The 27,945-nt window shown below is 42.0% G+C and overlaps 1 protein-coding gene across 4 annotated transcripts; it reads right to left on the bottom strand.

Annotated features, from left to right (window-relative positions):
* Window positions 1-1,681: 1,681 nt before the first annotated feature.
* Window positions 1,682-26,217, bottom strand: ZFYVE1 (zinc finger FYVE-type containing 1). 4 transcript variants are annotated; one of them, XM_030240722.2, is made up of 13 exons: window positions 25,809-26,215; window positions 24,979-25,201; window positions 24,306-24,842; window positions 12,095-12,599; window positions 10,082-10,296; window positions 8,300-8,406; window positions 7,391-7,499; window positions 6,726-6,823; window positions 6,510-6,627; window positions 6,003-6,173; window positions 5,052-5,232; window positions 4,446-4,559; window positions 1,682-3,376 (listed from the first exon to the last, which is right to left on the bottom strand). In XM_030240722.2, exons 3-13 carry the CDS (start codon window positions 24,801-24,803, stop codon window positions 3,144-3,146), a joined length of 2,349 nt encoding a protein of 782 aa, XP_030096582.1. In that variant the 5' UTR covers window positions 24,804-24,842; window positions 24,979-25,201; window positions 25,809-26,215; the 3' UTR covers window positions 1,682-3,143. The 4 variants fall into 4 exon arrangements, with proteins under 4 accessions (XP_030096582.1, XP_030096581.1, XP_050830683.1 ...); XM_030240721.2 differs by lacking the exon at window positions 24,979-25,201; XM_050974725.1 differs by lacking the exons at window positions 5,052-5,232; window positions 24,979-25,201 and having other exon boundaries at window positions 3,228-3,376; window positions 25,809-26,217.
* Window positions 26,218-27,945: the final 1,728 nt, after the last annotated feature.

The raw sequence follows: 27,945 nt of genomic DNA, 5'->3' as shown, positions 1-27,945 counted from the left end.
GCACACACCTTTGCACATTGGCTAGTTCATATGATTGTTATTTTACTCTATGTTTTCCATAGCATTTCCTAATCAGAAGAGGTGCAGATGCAGCTCAATCTGACACAATAATCAATAATCAATCTGACATAATTTTTCTGACAAGAGTTTTACATCAGTCAACATCAATCTAACTCAGAACAGGCTTTTATCGTGTCACATATCAGACCAATTGAAACCAATTAATTATCCTACCAAGTAAGTGTGGCAATTTTAACTGCTAAAATATTAACATTACAGTGAACTTCAGTTGACCTCAGGGACACATTATCATCATGACCGACTACAACTTCATGGTAGTTTCTCTTCAGTGTAACACACAAAGTGATGATCTTCTAGAAATTTCCTGAAAAATAGTCTCCTGCTATCTTTGCCCTTGTCAATACAGAAGACTTTTTCACATGGGAGTTGCATTACTGTCAGACCTGTCTCATGGTACTGTTATGAAACTCACAATTTGGGCTTTTGCATAGCTCCAGCAATGTTGCTGTGAACTTTTGACAGGTTTTCCAAAAACTCACTCTTGGCTGGTGCTACCCATAACACAAAGCATCTCTCCCAATAGTTCAGGAATAGAACTCTCACAGGTTTCTATTAACAGTCTGATCCCAAACACAACATGCTCTCATAAGGCTTTAGGGATTTTTTTTTCCCCAGGCCCCAGGATTTCCATTTCCTTCATATTTTCTGTAGAGCTTTCTGTCCACAGACATCTCTTAGGGCTCTTTTATTTATTGAATCCTAATGTGTTAACACTGAATAGCATTGGGCTCTGCTAACATCTATCCCCTTTCAATAGCTAAGCCATTTAATTTAGTATAATCTATACTGTGTACTCACACCACCAAACAGTACCAGAAAAAGTAAGTGCTATTCTGTACAGGAAACAGCAGGGACCTTAAACCTGAAATCTTTTTTTTTTTTTTCATTTTGGAAAACAAAGATCCCAAATACACCTCTCAGCATTCTCCAGAAAGAATTACACCAAGCCTGCTGCAGTTCAAGCACTACATAAGACTTTGTTTTGTAGAGAAACATCATAGAAGATTCAGGTCCAGGATAATCTATCAAGAAGAATGGACTCTGATACTGACAGGTTGCTAAGTTACTAAGACCACATATATATTAAAAACGTTTATACATTTTCCTTTTGATTGAGTAGTAGTTCTTGCTTTGACAAGGAAAAAAAAAATCAGACAAGTTGTTGAAACAGATGCCAAAGATTTTATACAAGGAATGTCATGGCTGCTTTCTCTTTGTGCATTAACATGGTAGTAAAGCTACATGCATAAACAGCACACAGGGCACAGCCTACAAACCAAGAACACATTGTTCACCCATTAAAAAAATAAAGAATACTTTGAAGCACAGAATTATGCTAGATGAACAGAACGTCTTTTAAGAGAGGATTTCTACCTACTCATGCCCTTACTTGGACAACAGTAAGTTTATGGCAGACTTTTGCTTACAAAAACATAAGACAGTCCGCAGTAAACTTGGCCAGTACCGAAGGTATCCTGGAACATCTTCTAAGTCTACTTCCTTGTGTAGGCTGGATGTAGTTGTGAAGGGAAAAACACTTTGTGAGCACGGTCTTTCAGAGACAAAGGAGAACCACTTGTTGCAAGGAAAGTCAGTACACTTGTTCAGAAGATAAAGTTCTTTATAGCAGTTAATTTAATAATACAGTCTTAAAACAGGGTGTTGGGCATCTCATCACACAAGAGCACATTTAATAAGCTGAGGAAAAAATACCACAGTTGCAGGAGTCTGCATTAAACTCCAGCCACTCCAAGAGGAGGCAACTCTCATGTAGTAAAAGAATTTTTGTCTATGTAAGCCAAGAAAGGAGAATTTTAGGCAGTTTAATCCACAATGGTCTCATACTTCTTATAAGTGGAACCACAAATCCACAGTACATGACAGTATAACTTAGGTTAAGTGGTGCTTTTCATAATAAAATCAGTGAATTCATTGCAGTCCTTTCATAAAAAGATGAAGTCCAGTGAGTGCCATTTGCTAGAAGCAAAGAAGAAAGGTTTCATTTTCCAGGCTGATTTGTAAGTTCATATTAGAAGAAAGTAAGTCAAATCTGTGCAATTTCTATGCAACCATATCTGAGAACACAGAGGCTTCAGAGACTATAGGATCACTTAAAAAGTGGGGGAAAAGGAAAGTCATCACAACCCAAACAACTCAAACTTTGTATCTCATAATTGCCTACAAAACTTGTTCTCTTCTTCTGCTCCGGACAAAACTTTTAACTGCAATGATCTTGCAGAGAAACTTGAGTAAGAAAACCTGAGTACATGAAAACATTGACAGGGAGAGAAAAGCCCTACTACCTTTTGATCTGGTATTGAAGTTGAAATGTCAAGATCAGAATGCTTTGCCTCCTGCCATAGGATTTGCTTCACTTTTCAGAGCTCTACCCATCTCTGTCAGAGTCTGTGTTAACTTGATACCTCTTGCACTGCAAGACCATTGCTCATATCAAAGTTCAAACAAACTTGTTAGTAAATCTGGGTTTAATCTTCCATGGCCAGAAGGGCAGCACCTCTAGATGCAGAGCTGGCTGAACTACCAGGTGTAATTCATATATCAACACTGGAGATTCCTGGCAGCACAGAGTCCAAACCTTCCTCACAGGACATCACGATCAGCAAGACATTCCAAAAGAAGAAGTAGAAGGCCATAATTCTGATCCAATACAGTAAGGAACACCACCATCCATCATTTGAACTAGGAATACTCAAAGCTTCATTTTCAACCATATTCCTAATGTACTAAATTATACATAGTTTATATATATATATATATATATATTTGGGGTTTTTTTTAAATTGGAATAAAATACACTGTATTTTGGGTTGCTCATTTACAAGGGAGCTCCCTCTCTTTCCCAGTTAATTTGAAATTAAAACCTAGAGGCTGAATGTAGGCTCATTCCCAGTGTTCCAAGATGGATGTAACACAAGAGGAGGCCAGAAACTGGAAACATGCACTCTGGCTGCAACAGGTTAGAAGGTAAAAGGGAGACCAGATATTTTCATTTGTAACCCTGAGAACATAAGAATTGCAAAGATCTGGAGAGCAGCCTGGGGTTAAAGGTCACCAGGCTTTTTATTGCAGTTAAAACAAACTCGGACTGGGTGATCCCATCCGCGAGAGGGAACCGCTCTGCGGTCGTGTGAGCACTCGTCACAGAATCCCTGGCCACAAGCCCGACAGTGGTGCTTGGAGAGTTTGATACTGAATTCCTTCCGGCAATTGTGGCAGTGCAGGATTTCATGATCTGGCACCCAGTATGCAGGTCGGGCAGCATCTTTTACCAGACCTAGGGAGGAAGTGAGGTGGGGGATGAGAAAGAGGGAGAACAAAATAATCCATGAACATGAGCATATCAAGAATGTACTCCAGTGGAGGCACTCACACACTGCAAGTCATACCGCTGCCATTAAGGGGAACGTGACCTACTGACAGAATCCTTCAATGCAATGAGCAGCCATTTAGAGTATTCTACCATTCTCCCACATTCTGCCTCTCTTCAAAGAGTAAACTGTGTCTCTTTTAATAGTGGCATCTTCTCTTACTCAGACTCTTCCAGAGGTTAAGACACTTGCTTTTTCCCTACCTTCAGTTTCAGCTGTGGCCAAAAAAACCGCCAAGTCACCAAATCAAATATTCAGAAATGCATGTCCTGTCTGAACCGAGAAAGGGATTTATTCTGCCCTTCATTGAATCAGAGAGCAAACACCCACAAAGGTGAAGGCTGGACATGCTGTAGGCAAAGCAGCTGAACAATGATCTGTGCAATGAGTAGGAAGTCAAGTACAACAGAAGATTCAAATGTGAAATGTTTGCTGACATACCTAACTGCCACTCAACACAGAGGTTCCCTGCACTAAGCTCACCATGAAAGATGAGACTACTAATTACACTTTCTCATCCTTACCAACCTGGACAGCTTCAAATTCTCAGCCCTCACCTCAGAAGTACCAAGAAGTACCAGCCATATTCATGATCACATTTAAAAGGCACGCAGCATCTCTAAAAGAAAACCAAACCTGATAAAATGCTTCCTAATTGGCCAATCTTTAGGGAACTTCAAATGGCAGGTCACTGCAGTGAATCCATCAGGGGAGCATGAATTACTCACAGCTTGATGCACAGTTTTGCATAACAGGGTGAAAAGAGAAAGTGTTATCTGCAGAAACAACATGCTGAAAACCAAGAGGAAACATCAAGCAGAAGAGGTCTAGAGGGCTGTAGAACTCTCAACCAACAGTGGTATCAGAGGTGCCAGCCTGTCACACAAACTCTTGAAGTTTAATAACAAGTTTTGCTCTTTGAAAACAAAAATGCCTTTAGACAAAAAAAGCCCATCAGAACAGAAGAGAACTCACCTAAGGGAATGTCCATGGCTGTCACCACCGCTCCAAGTGTGTTTTGCACAGCTTCCCCCACCTTCCTGGCAATAAGTGTACCCCCTTCCTCATCTGAAGGCAGTTCAGCCACGTCTGCATGACACAAGAGTGAAGGGCTCAACACCTAAATCCACCAACCTTTTGGCCACGTTTCAGTTAATTTACATTAACAAAACCAGCAGCAAACATAAAAGGCAAGTTGTAATCTCTCCTCAGCCTTTATGTTCCCCATCCACTATCCTGGATTGCAGAGTGTTCATTTTAGCAATAATGGACAAAATATATAGTCTGCTGTAACATAAGCACCCCTGCTCTAATGTTAGTATCAGACCATTAGCAGTTGCTAGGAAAACAAAGTAAAGATACAATTAGAAAATAATTTTGTCAGCAGTTCAGGTGTCTGGTAGGGTCATCTTTCTTCCAAAAGGAATTGACCTCTTTAGCTTCCTTACCAAAAACTGTTTGGAAACCCAGTGTGAACAACACTGTCTACACCCACTAAAAATGGTTGTGATCCAGACATTAGGGACAAAGACTTCAGGCTAGTGCTCAGGGATAGTTCTGTCACGATCAACTCAAGATTACCTAACTGGATGCCCCTGTTGTCATAGCAGTTGTCACACACACGCACTGGTGCTGGTCCCCAGCCTCGCTCAGGCACTGGACGGGTCTTGGAAGAACAGCCATCACAGAAGCCCTCCCCACAGGCCCGGCAGTGATGCTTTGTGTCATTATCTTTGAAAGGCGTGTTGCACTTCTTACAACTCTAATCAGAACAACACAGAAGGAAGAACTGTTAATTTGATCTTCCTGAAGTAATAAATAGAGAGCAGAAGCCCAGGATGGCAAGCTTCAGACTGAAATTGTGAATAATACAGTTACACACAAGACTTGGGTGCTATCAGCCCCATAACTTTACCCCAGGGAAGTGATTTAGAACAGTAGGTGTATATTGATTAAGCTAATATATTGCTACGATCCCTTTGTTCACAGTCACAAACAAACACAGCCATAACATGCAGGGCTGAATGATGGATATTTGACCTTTGTGTGGGGCAAGAATTCAGAAGGCAGTTTTAATTGAAGAAGAATCTGTGTTCCCACAAGACACACGGAATCCTTTCCTAGTTGAACTGTTTGGGTCAGCTTTTTGCATCTGGTATGAAACCGGAGTTTAATCTATAAAAATAATACTATCAACTGCAGTGGCCAGATTTAAGATGTTGATTATTTGCTTTGAAAAACAAGTTCATGCAAGCCAGGATTTTCTGTAATATTGCTGGGATAGTAGCTCACAAAGAGCAGGGAGAAACCGTCTCTTTATCAGGGCTGGGCCAAGTCTCTGTTCTTAATTTTTCTTTAAGTCAAGAATGGGAAGAGAAGAGAGCACTTCAGTTTTTTCAAAGTTGTAGGAGTAGGGATTGCTGCAGTAAAACAAAGAAGCATTTAGAATCTGCAAAGTACTTTCTTACTTAAAGAGTAAGGAAAAGGGGTTTTAGCTAGGCAAAGCCTTTCTCTCCAGCAGCTGCTATTTACCAGAATCTGAGAGTTGGGTCTCCAGTAAGCTGGGGCAATCTGGTCTGTCAGCCAGGAGGTCACAGCTTTTGTGGGTCCCAGGCTAAGTTCAGATACTGATTGGGCCATGAAATTCATGCCATCCAACAAACGCTGGGCTGCATTGTTGTTGTCTTTTAGAAATCCATCAGTCTGGAATGAAACAGATATTGATTTGAGAATAAAAACAAGGAAAGCTTTTTTTTTCTTAGATTCAGATGGCTCTGCAACCCATTACTCCTGATAAACTGGAGGGCAAGCAGAAGTAAAAGATTCACCAGCCCTGCTTTGAAAGACAGAAGTAGGTTGGCAACTTAGCCATTTCAAGATAGCCCAAAGATGTCTGAAAGCCCTTACAAAGTCTCTTTTGAACAGCAGGGACCAGCTTAATGAAAGGCAATCTATTTTGTCCATCAACATCCAGAAGAACCAAATTAGCATGTGCATGGCTGCACACATACACAAAGACTATCCAGCAACCAGACTTACCCCTGGCCAGACATGCTCAATTTCTGTCCTCACTACAGTGTTCACAGGGTCTTGGTTGCCAAACCAGTACTGCCGGCTGCGATACACCACCCCGCAGTTGGGGCACTCGATCACGTACCTGCACAGGAGGAGCACAGGTCACCTCTCTGGCAAGTCCTGTGCACCAGGCAGCACAGAGACCACAGAGAGCAGAGACATGCCAGCTGCAGTACTCACCCTGACCAGGCATACTTGGCAAGGCCCAGCCATGGGGAATCTGTGGAAGCAGAGGTTTTTGGCACCACGCTGACCTCCATCCCTCGTTCATAACAGGCCTACAACATAAAGGCTCAATTAAAACTACATTACTGGGAACCCAAATCTTCATATGGCTGCTGTTTGGCCACGTAAAGAATATAATTAGCATACAGAGGTCCACAGCAAAGGAGCACTCATCAGAACTCATTTAAAAACAAAGCAAAACCAAACCCAATATCATTAATAACATCAGGGAAGTATTTCTCCATCAATAATGACCATGGTAGTAGCCAAAAATTTTCTTGTATCCTGCACAGATCCTTCAGAAGAATTGGCTAATACTAAGCACTGGGCATAAACAAATAAGAGTAACTATGTCAAATATATAAAAGGTCAACATCACCCGGGTTAAGAGCAGCCAACTTCAAAATTTAGCTAGAAAATGACACATAGCACACAGAGCTGATGAACTCTCCTAGCAAACATACAAATCAAATAAGGATCAATTTTTCTTGTCAAGGCTATGAGCACCTCTGAGATTAAAAATAGAAAAAGAAAGAAAACAGGCACATGCCTGTGATATTCCTCATTTACTTGGTTATCCTTTCCTTTTTCATCCTTCAGACCTTGTCCTTGTATCTCACCTTGCAAGTGTAGACTCTGTTATCATACTGGTGAGAATATCTGCATCGACTTTTGGATTCATGAGGGACTCCTTCCTTTGCATGATTCATGCTCTTCTTACAGCCACACCTGAGATGCAAGAGCAACCCATGAGTTGTTGTTCTTAGACACAGGACAGATGTCACCAAGATTTCATTTTTACTGCTATCTTGCATTTTTATAGATGTGCCCTCAAACCATCTTCACAATTGTATATACAGCAATGACATAATTTATTTTTGAAAGGCAGGCTCTTCAGAAGGAGGTGTAGCAACTGTTTCTCAAACAAAGCAGCACCACACAACAATTCACTGCAGAAAATGCTCAGCATCAGAAGCATAACCAGCCACAACATTGTGCTGCTATACAGCTCCCAGACTCAGAGCACTGACTGCCATCTACTGCCCTTCCAGGCTCAATCTTGGGGCTCTTTCCAGACAGCTACAAGCCAAGATCTAATCAAATATGGAGCTCCACTTAGACCTAGTCACTGAATACAGCCCCACTCCATAATGTATGCTTTAGGATGGTTCATACTTCTTGGGCAACAACAATGTCAGGAAAAAAAATCATAAAAAATTTCAGGGGATTTATTTAGACACTCCTTTCTTCCTGCCCTGCTTGCATTTGGGAAAAAATACAGGCAGCACAGGTTTGTAGTCATGCACAAAAATAGAGTGGGCAAAAACCATGCATCCAGCTGGGATGTGGCAATAGTGGCTGTCCAGTTCACATAAGAGTTGAATTTCAAGCTGATTTTGCCTGGAAGTACTAGCTGAGGATAGATGATGTCAAGGTGTCACAGAAACTTTACATTCTGTGCTGCAGTGCTGCAGGTGGGGGCAGCACTATCCTCTAAGAGGACAGAGAAGCATTTCTCATCTACTTACCCACAGCTGAGGCACACAGAGGAACATGTGAAATATTCATCTGGAAAGAAAGAGCTGTGAGCCATCTGGTCATCAGGGATCTCCCCACTGAACCGGTCACTTAGAGCCTGTCAAACAAAAAAGAATGAACTGGAAAGGGATTAAGGGCAATGAAGACCTTTTGCAAGAAAAAGCATGGATTCCTCTATTGGAGGGGGAGGCAGAGAGAGTACACAGCTAACAAATGTGTCTAAGTAGCTTGGAAAACAAAACAAGGATTGGAAACAAACCAAGAAGGCAATCTTGCACTTTTATGGAAATAACTTGAATACTTGTAAGATACTCTTTTTCTCTGCTCTCCTCTCCTCTTGTCCCTAGTTTGAATTTTGTAGTAGAAATGGATGGTAGAAAATTGCATCCACCTCTGTGCATCCAATCCATGCTCAAAATACCAGGGTTCTTGCTAAATGGGCTTTGCATTCTGGAAACCTCTGAAAAGGAACTCACAGGATCACCTCCCCTCACAGGGTTGAGGTAGGTGAAGTGGGTGTATCTTTGCTGTGTAACAAGGGTTGACTGCACACACACACAGACTTGTGTGTACCTCTCTCACCACAGCTTCCCTCACATAAATACTCTATTTAAACATTTTATTTCACATAATTTCAAGGAAATTTGCTTTACATTGTCTTTTAAGCTTGACTGATACTGATACTTTTGAACGAACTCAGAAGTTAGAGGAAGTGGACAGAAATCTCTAGAAAGTCTTGTGTCCTCAGCAAGTGAAGCAAAAGAAGTTAATTTGTAGTTAGTAGTGATTTGAACACAGCAAACACTTTACTGGTCATGAATTTAAGTATACCAACAGCTATATCTGAAACCAGGCTCCTTGATTAATGCAATAACATCCTAGAAGTTAAACTAAAATTAATGATTCCAACTGTTTTTCCCCTTGCTGCCTGTCTGCTCCCAAATGCAAAGAACTGAGTACATGCCACCCTGACATTTCCCTCTGTGCTTCAGCTACCACTAACGCAGAGCAGTCAGAATTATCTGTTCCAACAGCTGTGACTAACACCAGAAAAGACTGCTAACACTACCCCCTTCTGCAGATATGTCCTGGCTCTGCCTGCCCCTCCCCAATGACAACTATGCTCTTCAGGCCAAAGAAAATATGATGTTAATCAGGCAATGGTATGTGGAAAGTTGTAGGAGACTGCAAATTTAAAGACCCAAAAATCCCTCTGACATCCTAGCATCTAAGAAAATCACTTGCTCCAAAGTAATACATCATTTGACATGATCCCATCCTGTTCCCTAGCTACCAGCACAAGTCCTTCCTCCTTTTTGCCTCCTAGCCCTTGGGTTATACTACTCAGTGCTAGATTTTGCCAGCTATTAACTCTCCCCAAGTCACTTGCATTTCCTCCTCTTGTGCTGAGGCCAACTTTAGGAATTTTATTAAAAAAAAAACCTTCAAAGGTCTCTCTTTGTCAATCACTGTCAATAAGTGCTTGTCACTCACAGCATCAGTTACTTTTTTCTTCCCAGTTTCGATTTATGATCTTGCTCAGTTTGGCTCTTTAATTTTTCTTCTATGGTCTTTACTGAAGTGTTTGTTTTGAAGTAAAAAAAAAAAAAACTACTCAGCTTCCCTGGCTGTTAGACAAAATTATCATTCTCATGGAAGACTTGCATGCAAGTCTGCATCATTGTTTCAGGTGCTCTGCCTTTCTGAGCCACAGCTGAGTTAATAGCAACAGTGGTACAAATAAACACTGGGACAAACTCTTCTTCACTTACTTTTAGTGCTTTGTAGATAACCCCAGGCTGTCTAGGTGACCGAGTAGTATTGTTCTCCAGCTGCTGCTCCACAGCTCTCCTAAGCCCAGAGAAATCTGTTGGAGGATTGTATGTCCTTGTTCCCTTGTAGTGAATTGAGCTGAAAGCCTCAGGAAAACAGCTTAGCTTCCGAAACCGATCCTGAATGAGCTTCTCAGGAACCTCAGAAGGATGATCTATATATAAGAGTATAAGCAAGTTCATATACAACTGATTGTTTAAAACAATACTTCAACTGCATAGTACTTTCATATGCAATATAGACCTAGCTTTCTCAATTAAATCTTCTAATACATCTGGAATGCAGTTATCATTATACTCTAAAACAAGGAAAATAAACTTTCCAAAAGCAGTCTCTGTTTTGTGATACACAGCTTTAAATTCTAAGACTGAGTTTCTCAGGTAAAACCAGACACATCTAGATTTTGAAACACAGATATCCAGATTAAGGAGCAAGTTAGGACATAATACAAGGAAACATAATGTCAGCACATTTGTTAGTTCTTCTCACCAGACCATAACTTGGTATAGCTATTCCTAGCACCTGATAAGTGGAGGACATGAACCTTACATGGCCTGCCTGTTCTCCATGCCAACCCTGTAGCATGACCAAGACCAAGCCTTTATCAACAACCTGTACATGGCAAAGCACTTCAGAATGGGCCTCATCAGGTCAGACTCCACAGAGCCAACCACATTCTCCTGCCTGCTTTCAAGTACATTTCAGAATAAGGCAGGCCCCATCTTCCCTGTCCTAAAACTACATAAACGCACTTACTTCAATTATCCATTGAGACAGATGGTTACAGCTCTCTACATATGCTAAGAGGCTTCTTTCCTATTCCTACTGTGATCAGAAGTGACCACAGAATTTTTTTTTTTTTGTGACCCTGACTTTGCATACAGGTGCAAAGTATCCTCATGGGTCACTAAAGGCTGAACTGATGAAACAGCAAATGTCAACAACTTCATGAAAGGCTGAATTGCTAATCAGCAGATTGGTATATAAGGAAAGGACCTGCCTTATAGGTAAGTTAAAAGTTATTAAGAAGCTACTCCAATAATAACCAGAAAGAACATCAAGTTCTTCTACTAGTTTAAAACCTCACTGTTTAGAAAAGCCAAAATGAGAATGTGGGTCAGCCAGTACTGCTGAAGTATTTATTACACAAGAGACAGCTCCTAGATGTTCACAAATAGCAGGACTGAGCCTCAGCCGCTGTTGTCCATGGGATAGACTCAGGTCAGAGAAGTTCATGGAGAACTGTCTCCCATGGGAGGGATCCCACACTGGAGCAAGTAAAGGACTCCTCTCCCTGAGCAGCAGCAGGAACAATGTGTGATGAACTGGCCATAACTCCATTCTCTGTCTTCCTGCATGGCTGGCAGGGGAGGAGGTAGACTGGGAAGGAGGGAGTGATGAGGGAAAGCTGGTTTTAAGATTTATTTTACTTCTCATTACCCTGCTCTGATTTTGTCAGTAATAAATTCAATTAATATCCCCAAGTCAAGTCAGTTTTCCCCATTATGGTATTTAATGAGTCATCTCTCCCAGACCTTATCTAAACTGGTTAACTTTTCATTATATTTTCTCTCTCCTGTCCACTTGTGGAGGGGAGTGACAGAGCAGCTTTGGCGGGTGCCCGGCACCCAGCCAGGGTCAACTCACCCCATCAGTTTTCACCTTCATCTGTTGTCTCACCCACGCTCATGAATTTGTATGACGACCCCTCCTGTGGCTGGCAGAATTCATTACTATTCAGTACTGATGTTCAGCTGGCTAAGAGGATTATTCTAGCTGATTTGGAAGAGGGAATGCTCTTCTAGTTCCACAGCCTGGTTCCCAGACTGAAACCAGTGAGAGCAAAACCCAAATCACATTTTTACATGGTAGTAAAGAGTGCTAAATATTCAATGCAACCTGATAGTTTATAGACAGTGTTTAGCACGTTGTAATTGGAATTGCCTACTCACCAGAGCCCAGCAGCTTGGTGTACACAGTCTCGTGAAAGATGATGACACCCGGACCCAAAGTTGACAGAGGAACATCTAGGCCACAGCGAGCTGTGGTAGCTTTTAGCTCCTTGGTGAAGTGTTTTAAATAAGCCTCCGAGGCATCACCAAGGAATTTGAAGAGGTCATTGTGGAGCCTGTCAGCACGAGTACGGTAGATGACAAGGTCAGAGATGGCCAGGACCTTCAGCAGCAGCCGTGTTCTCTGGCTCAGGTTGACAGTGGCCCCCAGCAGGCCCTCTGTATCAATGACCACCACTTTGCGGACAGGGTCATAGGCTGCCCAGACTCCAACTGTGCAAGACTCCTGCGCAGGAGACGTCTTGAAGACTTCCCGGCCATAGAAGAAAGTGTGGTTAAGGGTGTGAGACTTGCCATCCCCTGTGTTCCCAAAGATGGACACTACCTTTAGGTGCTGGTCAGGACTGCAGTCCAGTTTCTTAATAAAGTCTTCCTCATTCCTTACCTTCCAAAACAAAAAAGAGAAAAATATTATAACTATGTAATTGGAGTAGACAAAACTGAAAACACAGCTGGCGTCAGAATTCATAAGACTAAAAAGAGTGATTACCTCCTCTTCAGATTTCATCCTAAGTTTCTGAAGCACCAAGAAGTACAAAGCAAAATACTAGAATGCATTTTTGTAAAATATACACATTGATGGGATTTATGTTGCTCCATCGTGCAGCTGTTTTGGAAATGATGCTTTGCTGTGATCATTTATGTAGTCAACTCTCTAGTACCTCACCCGATTCTCTGAGACAGCCCTTTCAGACAGGGAGCACAACGCTACTTCCAAGTCTGTCAGAACAGCTATCTGGAGCATGACAGACTTTCTCAGTAGCACTGGTCTCCTGACAAGCATGCAAATTCAGGAATGAAAGAGGGGATTGCTTTTACCACTTTAACTTGCCTATCCAAAGAGGTTGAGCACCTGTTTAGGTACAGAAATCTCTGCCATGCACTTGTGCTGCACCTATCCACAGCCAGGAGTTCTCAGACACAGACTGTTCTACTCCCACTGCTTGCCAGCTGATCACTCCTTCATCTGGAAAGTCGGAGCAGAGAGGAAGCAGCAAAACTGTGCACTGCAGTCAGGTGCTTGAAACAGGTCAAACTGGCTCTCACAGAAGTGCCACAACTACCTCAATGATCCCTTTCATAATTTACTGTATTGTACTTTAATTAAAAAATAAAACAAAAGAACACACACACAAAAAATCAAAAAGAAGTGTAGGTAACTTGCCTTTGGCTTTACATAGTTTAAGTGTCAGGCATTGTGCTGTCTAGGCTAAAGAACTGGGCATTTTCTGTTCAGATACTGGAACAACAGGAACAGATAAACAAGCAGTGAAGTGGGCCAGGGCTCTGTACAAGGGCCTGCCCTTATCTTATTGTAGAATAGGTCCTTGGCTTTCACAGGTTTCATGCTTCATTCACTTGTTTAGCTCTTACTTTTCTGTCTTCCAACAGGTTTTATCTATATATTATATGACAGGGAAGAATATGACAAACACACTTTTTGAGAAAGATTAAATTCACTTTCTTCATCTCAATTCACTCTTCAAGGAATCCCTATCAACTGGAAAGAGCAGGGCTTCCATCCTCTCTCACCTGCCACTTAATTTCTGGAAGCTCTTAGCTATTTGCATCCTGCCAGTACAGTTGGAAGATCTCACAGTCTATGAACCAGAGAGGCAATGAGGTAATAAATTATTTCTTTGAACAAGCTTATTTGTACATCAGCAAATTAGTTTAAGGCTCAGCCAGCCCTATTTGCTTTGGTCACACATATCAACAGCACCTAGACTTTGAAGGAAAATAAAAATCAGCCAGTGTGCCAAAACCATAAAAAACAGCCAGTGTGCCAGATTGTGGTTGGGAACAGCGTTCACAAAGAAAAACCTGTGAGCTGTGGGCTTGCAGTAGCTTCTCACAGACTCCAACTATTCAAGGCAGCCTCACAGTGTAGAAGAAAACATGAAACAAGAGACATCAAAATGCTCTCAAGAGAATCTTTTCTGGTATCTGTGGGGGAACATCAAGATACACTGAAATTACAGGTGCACAAGAAAGGGTCTGCTTTTTTGGTAGCTGTGATTATTAGCTTATTATCAGGAAGGTAGCTTAGATGATGGATGCAGTTTTGCTTAGCCTCTCTTAAGATGTCTCTGTGGAAGAAAGGAAGTCTTGGTTCATGGAATAGCTCCTAAAAACATTCACATATTTGACTACATAAAAATGTTATGTGTACATAAGCAAAAAGGAATATAATAATGTCTTCTTCAAGAATGTTTTGGGTTTTAACTCCCACCTCCCAAACTTCTCACCAAAAAGGTGACAGGTCCTTTTTGCCAGAGTTAATAGTTATGTACTTCCTGGACAATACAAAAAAATATCAGCTTTCAAACAACTGCTTAAGCATTAGCAGGATAGCTAATGGCTAAGATCTTATAGCCAGCACTAGTTATTACTTTGGTAGCAGTTTGGGAGAGCTTGTTGAATGGCTGAGTCAGTAATGTCAGGAGACACAAAGGACAGTAGGGACAACAGGAATAAGGGTAACTCTGAGATATATTCCCACCATTAAGAGACAGGAGTGAACTCAAAGTTACACTGAATATCAAGTCACATACCCAAAGTTTGCCCTTTTAAGTTATCCCCTTCTAGGCTTTTTGCAGACCTCCTTTTAGGAAAGAACTCAGGAGTGATTCGAACAAACAAGTTACCCAGGAGCACAGGAATGCACCAAAGTTAGCTAGTCCAATGTTTATGTCTCACAGGACTTGGTAATGAATGAGGAAGAACTTAAGATGTGAAATGAGTAAATGTTTCCTAGCGCACTTCACCAGTGCTCAGAAGTCAGATGACCAAGAACTTCTTGAGCAGTGGTTGCATTTAGATGCTCATGATTGGTAGATAATCAGTAGACTATCCCCCCCTTTAGAACCTAGTCATAATTTTGGATTCTGCAACATCCTTACAATAAATTCCATGTGGGAGGAGAAGCAACAAAACCAAAACCAAGCCAAAATTACCAAGAGAAGCCCTTCCCTTTGAAGCTGAATGTGCTTGCACATCACTGGGCGCTCCTTGCTCTTGTGCACTAGTTGATTTTAACCAACGCTGAGTACAGGAATGATACTCTCAAAGAACCATCCACAACAACCCCCATATGAGTAGTCCAATTTACTTCCCCTGAGCAAGTTCCTTTAAGACATGTGAAGTCAGAGTGGGTGTAGTGTCAAAGCAGTAAGCCCCACTTCTTTGTTTTGCTTCTCATCTCTGAAACAAATTGGTATGGTACCACCTTCTGTTCCATGTGCAAAGGGCTCACGTTTCCATAACTGTGTCCACTCCTGTGTTGCCCAAGAGCTCCAGATCTCTGAGGTTCACAGCAGAGGGTAAATATGAAATCTTCCTTATGTTGCACACCAAAGTAAATTAAGGATGAAAACTGTATGTCTAAATGAAGACGAGTCACATCTCTTCAGCCCCTTCTTGATTTTGCCACTTCTAGTACCCGAAGCTCATTTATACTTTTGTTATAGCTCTTAAGAGACTCTCTTCTAAAAAGAACATTAAATCACAATTTCAACGTATATTGAAAATAAGAGAAGAAATCTACAAAGCAGATTTCTTCCTTTAACTACAGCCAGTAAGACCAACCTGAGAAGAAAAAGCTCCATCACAGTGAAGTGCCATCACCAAAATTCACATCTCTGCAGGGCACCTCACAATCACTCCTGAAAAGGCAGTGCACAAATGCAAAGAAGTGTAACTGGCTTAACCCACAACACAAGTGCAACAGGCTATTAAAAATGCAGCTAGAAATTCCCTACTTTTGCCCCAGAAGAAATTTTTGTTGATATCCACAAATGTCTCTTGTTATCAAGTGACAAAAAAGATGGTTCCCTGTGAGGAAGAGAAACTTTCTGCTATGAAACCCACAAGATCAACAAAGCTGTGAGACAGTCCCTAAACCACAGTAATTCAAATCCTGTTTCTTCAAAGATCTTAGGCTAATTCAGGTTGAAAGTGACCTCAGGAGCTCATTACTTCCTCTGATTTTCAGAGTCTTCCAAACAAGAGATTTTGACCATAAGCAGGTGCTCAAGAAGAATCAAAGCTGACTTTTAAGTCCAAGCATCTCTAGTTTTCTACCTTAGGTTGCCTCCTATACCTTTTCTTCTGCATGACTTTCCATGGAAAATATAATTTATGCCATTACTCAAGTCTTCCACATATAACTTAAAATTCATCATCTAATTACTCCAATTTGATACATAAATAAGTGCCTCTAAAAGACAAATTTCCTAAAAGTTTGATGAAAAGGGACAACTAAGTAGAAAAGAAAGACTCCAATAACCTTACTGTGGAAAGAGCATGTCTCATGTCTAACCCCCCTGCCACCTCCAAGACACAGTAGTAAGCTGAGCAGTCTTGCCCACACGTGCTAGCCAGTAAGCATGCTAGCTGGGCCATCACAGCACACATACTGCTTCTTAACCAAAAGGCAGAAAATGTGAACAAGCACTAGATAATGGGAAGAAGAGAGCCGAGAAATTAGACTTCATTAATTCTACTGGTCAGAGTTACTTTTTACTAAGTAAATGTTTTACAGCAGCCTGAGAAAGCTTCTGCAAAGGGCTGTGTCAACAGATTATTTTCTAGAATTGTGTACGTCATTCGAGTAGTTCCAGTCTGGTATTCAAGAGTAAGCTATTAATCACTTATCACTTATTAATCACTGATCCAGTGAACACTTAAACACATTAATCACAATTGTCCCCAGTGATCTCCTAGCCTTCAGCCAAACTGACAGTGGACATCAGTATTTTCAGGTCTGGAGTCCTACAGAGCCTCAAGCCCAAACTGAAGGACTTAACACCAGATGGAGAGAGGACAAAATAAAGCAGGGGACAGACATGCTACAGGGATCTAAACTCTAACCTTAGATTAGGTTCAATAACTTTTGATCTTATTCCCCGTGTGGGTGCGGGTCTGGCTCAAGCAGATGAGAGCATATGTATTAGAGGTGTTTCCTCACCTGAAGGGTTTTTTTCCTCTTTATTTGTCTTCACTGCAGTACCACCTCTGGGTTCTGCTGAAAATTGTTATCAGCCACAGTACATACCCGTGGATAATGCTGTCCTTGAACTAAATTTATTTTTCAGACCAAAATTATCCTGTTCCTTCCCACAGTGGTGGCATAAGAATTCAGGTTCAATATCTTCATGGGTTTGTATGGAGCTTAACAGCATGAGTTTCAACAGGACTTACAGGTCCCTGCAATGAAGGGCAGAGGCTGCCCATGCGTGAGGCCCATGTCCATTATAATAGAACTCTGAGAGAGGCAAAGACAGAAGAGTTAAGTCCTGCTTAACAACCCTATTTTAAACCTTTTAAGACAGTGGTGGAAAAAAATCAAGAAGATTGGAGGTAACCCATAATAGTATCATCTAACCCTAAAAGGGAACATTAAACAATGATGCAGAAATCATGGTTTTGTATCCTAAATACCTTTCAAGTTCCTGTAGATATTAATTTGGCCACAGAGCTACCGATTACCACCCCAAAGTCACAGTTCTAGCAGCAGAGACCACATCCACATGAACAGACTTGCCCAGATGACATCAAGTCAATGAGCAAGTTCATGCTGTCTTCCTAAATACTTCTAAGAGTAACTCAATTACCTGTATGGACACTACTTACACCACTATTCTTGTTAAGAGGGTTATTTACAAACATACTTGTATAACAGTTGCTAGAAAACAGTTAGTCTGGTTATTTTCCCAATTTCAGGGTGTTTGAACCAAGCAGGCCTAAGGACTCAATCTTCTGCCTTTATGTGATCTTACAGCAAAGCATTAACAACCCAGATAAAAAAGCCAGAAGTGTGTACTGCAGTGACATCTGCCTCCCAGTGATCACTGCAGAAAAGAGAAAGTGAAAGCAACGGAAAGGACAGAAGGGTGAGAAGACAGCAAGCTGATTTTACTTTCTTGAATGTACCCCAAAGTACTCACATCCCATTCCTACTGGCAGCATCCAAGAGCACAAAAGGATTCTTTGGAAAAGTGCAAAGAGGGGTGCAGCAGGGGAAACACTAAAACACCCCATTTTCCCCCTCAAGACTATTTAGTTCAGAAACTGAACTAAGTTCAGGAACTTCTTGAATGAAAGTGTGAGTCATTCCCAAGTGGCTTGCAGGGTCTCTCACCTGAGTCAGTGACGACTGACTCTTCCTTCCACATCAGCACTCATTTAGCAGATGCACAAAAGAGACAGGAAAGAAGGAAAGTATTTGACTTTAATTAATGCCCAAGAATACTGCATCATGAAGAAGGTACAACACTGGTTCCAGGGAAAAGCACTGTTTGTAAGTGGCTATGTTAAAAATTAGCTAAGAGTTAGCCTGAGACTGTCAAAAGAGCTGTGTTTGTTAAATGGATGGCTCTCTCTCCTACCTCCTAAAAATACTCTTCAAAATACTGGTATATGTGCAGCGGAAGAAGGAATTCTCCTAACCAGCAATTGCTGAGTAGTTTCTCTACTACTTTATTCCAAAGACAGAAAAACTGTGCACTTAAATTTAGATAAACTGATAACAGAGTGAGATGGGAGGAATACTGAAAAATAACAAAGTAATAAGAAAAAAAATTCCTAGAGTGTATGACAATAAACTCCCACAAATACTTTGGCAAGAAAACTTCTCTAAAGCACAAAGAGGAGGAAAACTCATCTGTAGCACATCAACAGTATCAAGGGACAGAAATTACATATCCTGATCCAACAGATCACACCAGTCTAAATAATTCAGATCCTTCAATATTTTTTCTTCCTCCTTTATATCCATGACAAATATACTAGCAGGACTTTAGTCCTTATTCTGGGACTAAACTTCCCAGAAATTTACAGCTGACTGTACTACCCTAAAGCACACACACACACAAAAAAAAATACCCCATCAAAAACACACTCCCCCAACAGAAAATGAAGCAATAGTGTCACAGGAACTAGCACTATTTGCTAGAGAAATGCAAGTCAAATTTAATAGATCATGACTTTCTTTCATAAAAGAACACAACATTAGCTCCCATTAACGGACAAAGAATACTTGACAAGAAAAAGTATTCCTAGAGACTCCATTCTCTCATCCCTAGACTTTATCCAGGCTCAAATCAGTAGATAATAAGGAAAATCACAGTACTTCCATGAGGTTTACAGCACGAGTGAGAACAGCAAAGCAGCTAGCAACCCTGAAGAGTCATCACTATGTATGTGTAACTTTTTAACAGGAGGGGACAGAGGAGGACACGAGGACTATTATGCTGTTAGTGACAGGTTATCTAATGGTTGTACAAAATGGTCTGCATGTAAATAAGGGCTATGGGTCCTTCTGCGTTATCTTAACTGACTGCAAAGCATTACATAGATGCTGCTCATATTTGCTGAGGGGAAGACCTTACTCCTTTAGGTGTCTAGACCTGCTAGAAGGAACAGAAAAAACCTCAAGGAATGGGGCTATATTTAGGAAGTTGAAATATCTATTGGCACAACCAAAAGACCCTGCAAAATGAAGAAAGGGAGGTCATATGGGTATCTCAGGGGAGACATAGCAATAAATATATGCTCCTTTTCCTCATAAAATTACACAGCTGGGAAAGCTATTTTTGTGACTAGATAGAGGAAAATTTTTCTTTTCTTCTAGTCTCCTTAGTAAGTCAGACTACAAAGTCAGTACTTTTTATTTTTGTTTGGAATTCACAGATTGGATAATTTCTTGTGACAGAGCTAGTTTCTGGTCAAAGATGAGCAAACTCTAAGGCAGATTATTAATAACCAAGCATGTCCTCTATCTTCGGGGGTCAATGAAAGACTTCTTCTACTTCTATTAAGCATATGTACTGAGTCCTCAATTAGGGCTTTGAACAAAGTGCTATCATAGAAGCCATTAGTGACACTACAACCAAGTTCTAATCTTGTGGTAAGAGCTCTCAATATCTGTTCCCCAAGATAAAAATGTTGCTATGCGTTGTTAAGCATTCAGCCCTGCCTCAAAAGCAGTAGTAAATAAAAGTTCATTGTACAACAGACATATAGCTCTGCTTTATGCTAAAGAGCTCTTTTGCAAGCCTGTTGCATAAAGACAAAGCAAAAATGGAAACTGTTCCAGAAGCTGCATAAATATAAGTACAAGCAACAAAGAGAGATCCAAATGAGTGGAAAAGTTGATGGGATAGTAAGAGAGCCTCACAATTTAAAGCAAGTATCACAACCTGAGTCATGTCTTTATTGCTGCATTTCACTGTTTTTCTTAATAGATACACAAATACCAGTTTAAAAAACCCAGTTAATTGACTGACTTCTAATGGGAAGTGCCTCCTGTGTGCAAGAGGCAGCACTAGTGACAACACAATGATGCTTGTTTGAGAATCCAGGAAGTTAGAGATAAGAAAGGAAAGCTGACATCTTGGCAGAGCAGATCAGATCAGGAGATTCAACTGAGGGATATACACATATAATAAGAGAAGGCATACAGTTTGAGTCTAACAAGGCAAAGAGGAGATGTAGAAGACATTAAGAATGTCTTCTAGAAAAGACATAAGTGGAAGATGTAAAGAGTGACATGACCAAAGCAATTGACTGAGGAAGTAATCCCCACAATATCATTCTCAGATGAGCAAGGAAGATAGACTATGTCAGGGCCAATTAACAAACAGATGTAGCAGTTATCAAGAACAATCTGATTGAAGCCTCAGCTTTAGATATGTAATAGATAAGGCCAAAAGTTTAACACTGTGTAAATAGAAACTGCATAACCGAGCTTGAGAAAGACAGCCTAGAATGGGGTCTAAACTGCAGGTGATGCCAGTTTGTAAAACAGTCAAGTTTTGTTTTGGAACAGATGTCAGTGAGGTCTTATGAGGAACAACAAGTCCTGTAAGAAGGAAGGAAAAATTCATCATGTATGTCAGGATGCCTGGGGACTAACTCACAAGAGTTGCAAAGCATTGTGCTGTGTGGTGTGAGATAGCTGGGCCTGGCTCCATGAGGAACAACCTCCCTCTCTGTTCTTCCACAGACTTGCAGTACAAACTTGGATTTAACAACATTTTTTTTAACATGAGATAGCCAACATCTTTTTGAGGTGCTCAGATACAGTGCTCTTATGATGAACATCACAGAGAAGCTTGTATTTCACTGATATAAACTTTAGCTACCATTAGTTTTCTAAAAACAAGCAGTGGTTTAAAATGGGACCTTTTCTGTCTATATGAATTTGAACAAGCAGAAGAAGTCCTCAGCTTTCTCAGCTTATGCTATGCTTGCAAAGCATAAAAAGCTTTCAGCAGGCCAGCACATCTGTGCAACATGGCACAAAGACACTCAGAATTATCATTGCTGTATCTGTGTAGTGCTGAGCCCAAACTGAAAATTTTCAATTCTCCCATGAACCAATTTGCTCAGGCACAGCTCCTTAAGGATTAATCCACATTGCTTCTGGATCTAGAACTAGATCAGTCATTTGCTTGCACACTATAAATATTCTTCAGTTTTTGAGCTACCACCTCCAAGAAGCCAACAGGAACAGTCAGATGAAACAGAACCACTTGAGCTTAACAACTCCAGGTTCCAAAAGGAAACTAAAAACCAAATCTTTTAGCCCTGTGTTCAAGTTAGATGTTTGTAAACAAATATACATGAGTGATTATCTCAATCCATCATCTGCTGCTCCAGCAGCATTACCTAGTTCCATCTAATGGCGGGGGGGAATTGGTGTAAGGGCAATGTAGCTTTTACCATCTGTAATCTTGTAGTTTTTAACATTGCTATGGCAGAATCTACCATTGATAGCAAATCAGCAGTTTCCTCTCTTATTTCCACACTAATGCAACAATTTTCAAGTTCCAAAGGTCACTAACAGTTAAAGACAGCTGAACTACATAATTCTGTTGAATTCTTATCCTGTCTGCTCAAGCTTAAAAAGCCACATACTCTCAAACTCTGAACCTCCATATTTCAAGTTACTAATATTTTGGCATTTTTGGACAAAAAGTTGGTTTAAATAAAGAACATTTTAATGATTTCTCCCCAAGCAATGACAAGCACAAAATAAGAGACTGATGATCACTTTCCTAAAGCTCAATTGGCTCCTCAGTATTACCAAGAGCAAAAGATGACTACTTAGCTCTGAAGACATTTTCTGTGGCATCTGACAGGCCTTTCTTAACAAAGGTCCTTATGCTCACTAGCAGAATTATCACTATAATAGCAAGCACTCTTTAAATTCCAGCTGTCAGAAAATAATTTAATTGAAATCTCTCAAACTGTTTTGATACTGGCTGTGAGATGTCACATACATATTCAGCTGTGAGGAAGACAGGACCACTCCAGATGGAAGAGCTCTGATTCAACATCTTGATAGTGAAATAAGATCATTTTTGGAGAGCTTTTCCAACCCAACCCTGTTCTCACCAAATCAGTATGATCTGATAAAGGACCACTGCTATCCCAATAAGGAAGTTGGCTTTATTGCCCATGACATTTAAATAGCAAATGCACTTGCTTGCAGGAGGCAGCCAAAGGTCTACCTCAATAAGGCTTACAGATTCATGAGTATAAATATAACTTAAACCAGTACAACCACACACAGACACAGTTCGTGAGCAGCTTTGCAGGACAGCCCTGTTCCAAGGCATTTCAGAGCTTGCTCCAGTGGCCAGAGGAGGATTATTGAAAAGTCTGTATCTTAAAGTACTAGTTACATCTGTCACACGTTACAAGGAAATACGTGTGTGCTTAGGGCTTGGAGGCATTCAGACTTAAGACTGCTACAGACCTGAAACTTAAGCACTCAGTTTACAGTCACTGCTGTCCTGCATAGTGTGTGTTCTGTGTCAGTGCACCATAAGGACTGTTATCCTTTCCTCCCTTTCCCTTTTAAAAGCCATGACAGTTTAGCAATCGGTCCACCTGAATTAACAAAAATATGACCCAAGCATCTTGCAACTATTCTATATTATTGTATAATTACTCTGTACATACATATAGATGTATGTGCACACACTTCCATAGTACAGAACAGATATGAGATACTTAAGTCAGGTTTCCTTGAGACGCATGACAGGCACATCAACTGTTACTACTATGATGGATACAAATAACTATCTAGAATAAGAATATAATCCCAATTCTTTTTAATGATGGTAGCATGGAAAAGTTGATGGGCAACCTGATACTGAATCTCCAGGTGACTATACATTTTCTTTCAGTGGCTCCTGAATAAGATTTAACATAGGGAATGCAAACTGAAAGTCAGAAAACAAAGTTCAATTTTTAGTTGTGTAATTAATATGCTCTACGGCTTTCACACATTTTGCCTTCTAAAATGCTTACCAAGTATAAGGGCCAACAGGAGAGTTCCTAACTACATATATTGAATGCTAGACTTTCTAAAATAGTGCCTCCTAGGAGGCTGCTCCTAGTCAACTAGTTCCTATCATTTTTATCAGCAGACCTACCCCAATGGCAACTTCCCCCTCTTTCAAAAAAAGGCTAACATGTAGTAATATTTGTGACAAGCAATATAGCTTAACCATAGTGTCTATAGGACTTGTATGGAACACTTAAGATGCTTATTTCTGTTTTGTTCTACTCCTAAAAATCAGATGGATTTACTGGTGCTAAATGCAATTGGTTGCTGTCTTGTATTAGCACTACTTGGTACAGTGCCCTGTCCTAGTCATACAGCAGGAAATTGTCTGTCAGCACTCCCATTTGCAGGACACCTACTGAAATACAATGTATTCAATTCTGTTCAGGAACGATTAGCATCCTGCACAGACAGCTCTTATCTTAGTTGTGTGTGTCCAGTACAGAGTAAATTCTTCCACCAGCTTTGCTTATCAAGCCTCTTAGAGGAGGCTCTTGCCACACATAAGGTTTTAATGAACTTGACCTTTTGAGGAACTCATGAGCAAGTCCACTCAAAGGCACTGTGTCTTTTCAAGATGCTCAGTGGCACTTGTACTTTACCTGGCCATCATTTTGTTATCATTGCCACCAATTACACTTCAAGTATTAACCATACATCACAGCAGTCTCTTAGACTAAGAAAGAAACTAAAGCATCTTGCCTGTTCACAACAAACCCCAACAGTTCTTACCTGAATCTCTTCAGTTTCATCCACCAAGAGGAAACTCACAACCTTCTCTGTCATCTTCCTTCTCTTGGTCTCCTCATCCATCTCCTCCTCCTCTTCCTGTTCTTGGGCTTTGCCAGCATGGTACACAGTGACAGGGTGCTTCCTTCTGTTCCCCCCAGCATGTGTTCTCTTCTGACACTCCACACAGAGGTTGATTTTGCACACCTGGCACCTCACTGCTGCTATCTGCCTTGAGCCCGTCATACTGGCATGCATTATGTTCCCATTGGCACCTTTGCAGGAGTCACAGTACGGGACATGGCCGGGTCTAATACGGGTCCGTTCATGGTTCCGCAACCTCTCTGGCTGATGCAGCTCTTCTTCACAACGCTGGCACTGCAGGCTCCTGCACTCATCGCACTCAAAGATTGCTTCATCTGTCCCACTGCAAACATAGCTTTCCTGGCACAGGAGTGTCGTGTTCTGTCCTTTCTCCACAGTTTGCGTGTGGGCACTCATCTTCAGGTTTCTTTAAAGCAATGTTTTTCTCTCCTGTTTCTGTTCCAAACAATGATACGTGTAAAAGTCAGTTCCAAATTTACTATTTCCACAAAAGAAAGAAACACAAGAGGAATGTTGTCTGTACTTAATTTTAAATAATGAATATATGTTTCTGTAAGATTCATACACTGACCTGCCTTGCAGGAAGTGTTATTAAGTGCTAATGAAGTTTTCTTGCTCCAAAATAAACTTAGACAACATGGCTGGTTTCATGTATTATTATACCCAAATGCTGGTATACATTCTTTCTCTACTTAGCCGTTTAGCGTACTGTCAGTGATGAGAAAAAAAAAAACCAGCCTGGTGTGCTTCAACAGATACAGCAAGTATTTCCCTGAAGCTGAGAACGAAGACAGCTGGTGACACAGAGACAAAAAAGGCATCAGAAATGTACAAATGCATATATATGTACACACATACACACAAAAGGACCGTGTCAAGACTAGAAAATTCTCTGCTTTCACTCCACAGCTAAGCTCCTCCTTCAGAGAGTTCACAGTATTTATGTGCTGGGAATTTCCTGATGTGCTTTGCCAGATAAACAAAAATCCGCTCTCTTTGTGCGCTTCTTCTAGTAACACTAGAAGATGATCGCTACCGCGGTCAGGCTGACAGATGACGGATTTTTTCCCCTCTTCCTCTGCGCCCCAAGCTCTGCCAGAGCACAGCCCCGAGACCAGCGCCCGCTGAGGGCAGCCTGAGCCCCGCCGCCGCCGCCTTTGTCTCGACCGCTGCCTCCGGGCCGCCTCCCTTGCTCCTAGCCAGCGCGCAGCCCCTCTCGCTCCGGGATGACCCTCGGCGCCCCCTCTCCCTGCCAGTCCCGCGGCCCCAGGCGGGCGCTCCCTCGGGGGCGGCCGCACTCGTGGCTCGTCCGCCCGCGGGGGCTGCAGGCGGACCCCGCGACCCGCCTGCGGTTACGTAACGGCGGTGCCGGCCGGCGCCTCCCCCCGCGCTCAGACCTACCTGGGGCTGCGCCCGGCGCCTCGCCGGCCGGCCAGCCAGCAAGGGAGAAGCCCCCGGGTTCCTCCTGCCGAGCAGTGGCAGCGGGCGGGAGTCGCGGTGGGATCTGGAACAAAGGCGGCACGGCACGGGGCGCCTTGAGCCGGGCTATTGTTTACAAGCCAGCGGCCACCTTTCTTCCCCTTCCTCCCGCCGGCACCCGGTGACTAAGGACTCGGGTCCCGGCCGCGGCTTCCTCCTCCCCCCCGACCCCTCTGCGCCCGGGGGGGATCTCCCGGTTCTCCTCCCCCAGGGGTCGACCATGCAGTCGGGGCACCGGGGGAAGTGGGCAGGGCAGGGCCGGCCAGGACCCGCGCCCCCTCCGCCCGCTCCCCTCGTTGTCAGCCGGGATCAGCTGATCGCAGGGAACTTCGGGGTTATTTTCTCAGCGCGGAGACGGGAAGGCGGCGAGCTGAAGGCGGGGCGGCGCTGGCACGCCGGGAGCTGTAGTCTGGGACTGCACCGCCCCGGACTCGCTGCGCCGGCCGGGACGTGCGGTGACCGTGGCGGGCAGGTGCGGTGCCGCGGCCCTAGCGGTGACGCGGAGGATTTCTGTTCCCTTCGTTTTGTTTTCGCCCCACTGTCTCACACACGCCTGGGCTCCCCAAGGAGCTGTGCCGGAGGAGTGTAAACAGCCCCCAGCAGGGTTTGAAGGGATGAAATTCGTAGTGAAGCTCTTTCCTCCCGCTGCCTGGAGAACAACGAGGCCGCAGCTCCCACGCCTCCGAATCTGGCAAATGAATGGATCACGGTGGCTACCTGAGAAGAGAGCACTTGGCGCCCAAATCTCAGCTGCCACTCATAGGTTTAAACGAAGTCTCGCCAAGGAGAGCCACTGGTCACTGTCATTGCAGCCTTTGGGGTTTCTCTCACGTCTGTAGCTTCAACCTATGGGTAAACATCATTTATATAGCTAAAAGAGACTGCAGGTCCAAAATAGAGGCACACACCTGCCAAGAAATGGCAGATCCCCTGTCACAAATTGGAGCCATAGGAATGGGAGGTGAACGCCAGACAGAGATGGTCAAAGAAACCACTCGGTGAGGAAGGACCTTGGCCTGTAGTGGCTCCAACCCCATATTGGCTCATGGGGTGCTACAAGAAAATAGAGAATTACTTTTCATTGGCTGATTTAGATAATATGCAAAAATATTTTTGTTGTAGCATGGCCAGTGCACAGGCAGTTTCTCTTCTAAAGTAACAAGAGTTTTCAGCTGGATGTTTGGATCAAATGCTAGCGGTTACTTCACCAGAGGAGGTACACACACTTTTTTCTTTCAGTGGACATTGCATGTTGATAACCACTAATAGTCAGCTATAAGGTGCCCCATCCTTTGGTCCCCTGCTTCAGTTTTAGACAAACAGTTTCAAAAGGGAGCTAAATTACAAAAACTGGATATCCATGTAGAAGGCACTGATTGCAAGTTTACCTTTGAAGTATCATCATTTCACAAAACTGAGTCAACAGGTCCAATTACTGTGAAAATGAGGCATCAATGAATTTTCTAACACAAGGAGTGACTGAGGCCCTCTCAGAATTAAAGACTATTGCTGAAGTACTTTCGTTATACTAGATTGTACTATATATTTGTATGGGCATATACATGATTTATTTATTTTATGCAGCTTAGTGGTGATGAATGACTGAAGACTGGAACAGTAACTCTTTTCCCTGTTCTCTTTCATGCTGTAACAATAATGTATTTTCACTTGGTATTTTGCATAAACGATTAATTTAAGAGATTGACAAAATAGACTGACATCTGTAAGAATAAAGTTTTGGTGATCCAAATGTCTTCAGACTGAAGAAATCCTGAATAATGAATATAACTAATACATATGAGGTAGAAACTTCTAAATCTCACTGTGCTATTCAGAGAAGCCAAGGAATGAGATCAATGAGTCTAGCATCTAAGGGATCTTCCTCTAAGTGCCTCTATTTAGACTGGTAATGTGATAGAGGGAGCAATTAAAGGATATGAGGAAGGGAAGAAAAAATGCACATAAATGTTTAGAATGCATAGTCTAGAAACAATGTGACCCCTGTACCCTGAGGTGCTGCCTAACATTTTTGGGATGATTTCTCATGCTTGAAATACAA

The sequence above is a fragment of the Serinus canaria genome, chromosome 5 (assembly GCF_022539315.1).
Source record: "Serinus canaria isolate serCan28SL12 chromosome 5, serCan2020, whole genome shotgun sequence".
Taxonomy (NCBI): Eukaryota; Metazoa; Chordata; class Aves; order Passeriformes; family Fringillidae; genus Serinus; species Serinus canaria.
This window is presented reverse-complemented; position numbering and strand designations above follow the sequence as displayed.

What these genes read in the sequence shown, in the direction of transcription:
- ZFYVE1 (XM_030240722.2), bottom strand. Translation starts at nt 24,803, where the DNA reads ATGAGTGCCCACACGCAAACTGTGGAGAAAGGACAGAACACGACACTC. An exon ending in ATGAAACTGAAGAGATTCAG is followed by an intron (nt 12,600 to 24,305) that starts GTAAGAACTGTT and finishes TTGTTTTGGAAG; the next exon opens with GTAAGGAATGAGGAAGACTT. An exon ending in TTGAGCATGTCTGGCCAGGG is followed by an intron (nt 6,174 to 6,509) that starts GTAAGTCTGGTT and finishes GTTTCATTCCAG; the next exon opens with ACTGATGGATTTCTAAAAGA.